Consider the following 3,936-nt stretch of genomic DNA (forward strand, 5'->3'; position numbering starts at 1 on the left):
CACACACACACACACACACACATCTTTTTGCGCATGTTTTTTTTTCATCATCCGTCATCGTTGTGTGTATCAAAAATTGTGGGGTGAGGTGACACTTTTTTTTTTCTTTTACTAAAAAGAAACTTTTAGTCAAGAGATTGTATTTTGTTACATATTTAATGGAAAGGTTTGAAGTTCATTGAGTCACAGATCCATGTGACTGATTCTGACATTCTCACAATATGAAAAGTTCAAACGTATTTGCTGCTTACTCACTGCTCATACAAAACACAAAACAAAAACTGTCTCCCAGATATGATATAAAATTGTTGGGGTCGTTTATTAGTCACCAATAAAAACATATACTTTTCTCGTGTTTTGCAGCCGAGTATGCATAGGAATCACTGGCACCGTTATTGTTGAAATATATCTTTTGTCGCTGTTTCTCACGAGATGAAAAAGTGCTTGCGTCCTTTTACTTCCGTTTGTCAGCCGGTAAGATCCGCCACATCCAAAATGGCGGGGCAGGCTCACGTATCGCCGCATCGGGCCAGCCGTTCGTTAAGGTAGATCACGGACGCGTCAACGTCTGCGTGTTTTGATTGGCTGACGCGCAAAAGCGTGTTGACGTCACCCAGCAATCCGGAACTACGCGCAGCCGCCCGGAGCGAGGAAGGGAAGCTCGCAAGCGCCAGCTCGGCTCAAGTTCGTAACATGGCTCTCGGCGACTGCTGGAAGAACTTGTCGTGGTTCTACCGCCAGTACCTTCTGGTGACGGCTCTCTACATGCTGGAGCCGTGGGAGAGGACCGTCTTCAGTATCCTTTTCGCGGTCCCGCCCGGGCCCCGCGCGAGCTCTTCTTCCGCGTTGCCCCGGAAAGGCTGCGTTTCCGGAACAAAGTGTGCGACGAATTCGGCCTCGGGTTCGCGTTAAGTCCGCGCGTTCGCCGAGTGTTCGGAACTGGACGCGTCGCGTCGTTGGCGAGTTGACACCTGGGGCGTCGCCCTCCCGATTTGGACCCGAGTTTCAGGTGAGCCGCAATGTGACGTTTGAAGTCAGGAGTCGCCAACTTTTTGGAAACTGACAAGCTCCTTCTTGGCTACCGAGTCATGCGATTGGACGCGCGATTCCGAAACAACGACTTTGCTCAAATCAGCTTGAGAGGTTGTTGTTATTCGTAACAAACGATCTTTATGGATATGAAGACACGGATCATCTTCATGAGTTCTCGATAACGTGGAAACGGATAGATAGCGTCATGCGGCCCAATATTATTTTCAGGAATCGATGACCTGGGTGGACGTTGACAAATTCCGGGAAAATCATCTCCCGTCTCCGGTGAGCTCCTTTTAGAGCCGGACCGCGGGCTACTCGGGTGTTCCTTGGGGGCTACCCGGAGCCCAAGTGTCGCCTCCATCACAAATCTCGAACACGTCAACGGAAAAAATGGAAAGCGCGCACGTTCGTAATCGGCAATGAGTCAACGTAGTCGTGTTCGCTACATTTAGCCCGTTGACTTCAAAACGGACGGTTTTGATGTTTCGGCGCGGTCAGGCGCCAAGGTCCGTCGGCTTTTTGAAATTTGCCGTTGTCCTTGCCGACTCGCTGTGTGTTGTTGTCGTTAACCGCGGGCGCGTCAGACTCGCTGCTGGTCAGCGTGGCGGGCATGGCGGTGTACACGGGCTACGTCTTCATGCCGCAGCACATCATGGCCATCCTGCGCTACTTCCAGATGGTCCAGTGACGGCGAGGACGATGCGGTTCCGCGCGTGGACTGCCTCTGCCCGGCAAAATTTCGGCTGCCGTTCTGCGCATGCTCCCGGACGCTTGCCGCATTCTTCAAATGGACCGATCAATCGCTCATTCCTTTCAAAGAATGTACTTTACATTTGTTTGTTTATTTTTCTCCGTGTGAAGTCAACACTGTTTGTGGCTGTCATGTGACATCCACATTTTTTTTTTTTGTATTTGTATCACAAATAAGTGTCATGTAATCTACTTTTGGGAGGGACGATATGAATTCAAAATGTAAAGTGTTTTGTCAAAGTGATGGAGTTGGAGGGGCGGGGCCGACGCTCCTTTGTCTCCCTCTGGTGGTAATTGGCAAGATGACATTTTAATTTTTGACAGTCGCTTGTTTCATTTGCAAGGGACGGGTTAGGGTTGCTTTCAGTCCTTCCGCAGGTGGCACAAGTACTCAAGTACAGAGACTTGAGGAAAAAAACAAAACGTCCTGATTGGTTGATTTACTTGAGGAATAAAAGTATTCGCTCTGTGTAGCGACAAGAGAAATGGGACAATTTGGAGCGTTCAATCAGCCTGCCATGCGTGTTTTGGGGAACGTGGGAGGAAAGCGGAGTACGCCGAGAATAATCACGGCGGCACGTGGAGAACACGCAAAGTCCACACGGCGAGGCCGGAATGGAATCCTGCGCCTCTGCGCTGCGAGGCCCACGTCCTCACCGGTCGGCGGACGTGCCGCCGAACCGGCGACCCTCCCTGGCTGATGATGATGATGAGGTTTTGGATTACTTGTCTCGCCCGTCTCGTTTCTTTTTCCCTCTTCCTCCCGGCTCTTCTCCTTGTTGCCATTTGGGCGACTTTCGTATTTAGTTGCGGAAATGGCCGTCGGCGATGAGGTTCGCCTGCGGCTGAGCGCGTCATCTGCGAGCGAGTGCGCAAGTTGTGCCCCATGCGCGCGATGTTCAGCTTTCTGTTTGACAAGCAATAAAAAGATTTGGAAATCAAAAGTCCTCCCGAGTGACTCGGCGCTCCAAAAGACAACTCTGTCTCATTTGGAGAAGTTCTGCTTTTGATTGGAAAGAAAATGATGTCTGTGGTTTTTGCCAACACCTCCCCCAAAATGACATCGCGCCTCGTCGTTGTCGTTTGGCCCCGGGAGCACGCGAGCGCAAAATTCGCGGAGTCCGCCAACGTCTCGACTCGTTCGGCGCACGCGGCGGCAGCGTTGGTGCCCGGAGGACGAGGCCAGACGGAGGTCGAGGTTGGCTCCCATCTATCATTCATGACGGCTCATTTTGCACGCGTTGAAATATTTAAAGTGCTCGCGGACGCCTGCTGACCTCGGCGCCTTCTTCTTATTATGATGAATATTATTTCATGGCCTCGAGACGGGGAACGAAACCCCCCAAAAAGATGAGCGAGGTGATAAAAAGAGAGAGAGGGGCTGCTCGGAGGACGTAAAGATGAGAAACGCGGAGCGGAAGGGCCCGTCCGGACCGGGCGGCGGCCGCTCGGCGGGCACTCAAAGTTAGCATCCGTTAGCATCGCGTTCATGTTTCTCCTCTTCTGCGAGGCAAAAAAATAGAAATGTACCGTAGCTGATTTCCTTTTTTTTTTTTTTCTTTACTCTTTTCATCATTTTTTTTTTAAACTCTTGAAGAACACCGTTAACATTGATAGTAAGAGAAGAGCCCGTCGTCGTCTTCTCATGGTCTCTTAGAAAAAAAGAATTTGTAGAAGAAGAAGAAGAAGAAGAATTTCCAAAACACAGATGCGTTTTTTGTTCACACTGAAATGATCGGGACAGCAGCCGCCGTTTTCAAGTCTCCACACACAAACACGGAACCGAGAAGAAGAAGAAGACCAAGGAGACGCTTTGCTGCTTTGTCGCCACGAGTGCGCGCGTGCGTTGCGCGCATTGCTCGGCCGCCCGCGAACAAAGGCGGCAAAAGTGAAGAGCGAGCGTGCGACGATTCGCCACGCGCCAAAAAGGCAAACTGCGATGCGCTTTCCGACCGGCGTCGCCCATTGGCCGCTACGGACTCGGATGGGCTAACGTCAAAGATGAGGCAGCGCTCGCGGGACTCGTCCAAAAGTGCTAGAAAAATACATTTTTTTTTCTTTTTTTGTTTGAAATTGCGAAATAGTACGTTTTGGTTTGCTTAAAAAAAAAAAATGGCGGTTCCTTTCCAAAGACTTTAAATGTCTTTTTTT

The 3,936-nt window shown here is 50.3% G+C and overlaps 2 protein-coding genes across 2 annotated transcripts in view; both read left to right on the top strand.

Annotated features, from left to right (window-relative positions):
• The window catches only part of eapp (e2f-associated phosphoprotein), a 3,704-nt gene extending 3,271 nt beyond the window's left edge, over positions 1-433 (top strand). Inside the window, exon 7 of the mRNA XM_019878796.1 lies at positions 13-433. The gene's annotated coding sequence lies outside the window, so the exon portion shown is untranslated. The remainder of the gene's footprint in view (positions 1-12) is intronic.
• A 182-nt stretch (positions 434-615) lies between these two features.
• On the top strand, positions 616-2,195 carry sptssa (serine palmitoyltransferase, small subunit A). The gene is made up of 2 exons (XM_019878806.1): positions 616-796; positions 1,620-2,195. Exons 1-2 carry the CDS (start codon positions 694-696, stop codon positions 1,721-1,723), a joined length of 207 nt encoding a protein of 68 aa, XP_019734365.1. The 5' UTR covers positions 616-693; the 3' UTR covers positions 1,724-2,195.
• The last annotated feature ends 1,741 nt before the right edge of the window (positions 2,196-3,936 follow it).

This window comes from Hippocampus comes, unplaced genomic scaffold, assembly GCF_001891065.2.
Source record: "Hippocampus comes isolate QL1 unplaced genomic scaffold, H_comes_QL1_v1.1 scaffold295, whole genome shotgun sequence".
NCBI classification, from domain to species: domain Eukaryota; kingdom Metazoa; phylum Chordata; class Actinopteri; order Syngnathiformes; family Syngnathidae; genus Hippocampus; species Hippocampus comes.

Excerpts from the sequence above, each read along its gene's own strand:
- sptssa (XM_019878806.1), top strand. The coding sequence starts at position 694 with ATGGCTCTCGGCGACTGCTGGAAGAACTTGTCGTGGTTCTACCGCCAG. Across the intron at positions 797-1,619 it reads GTGGGAGAGGACCGTCTTCA|ACTCGCTGCTGGTCAGCGTG; the intron begins GTATCCTTTTCG and ends CGGGCGCGTCAG.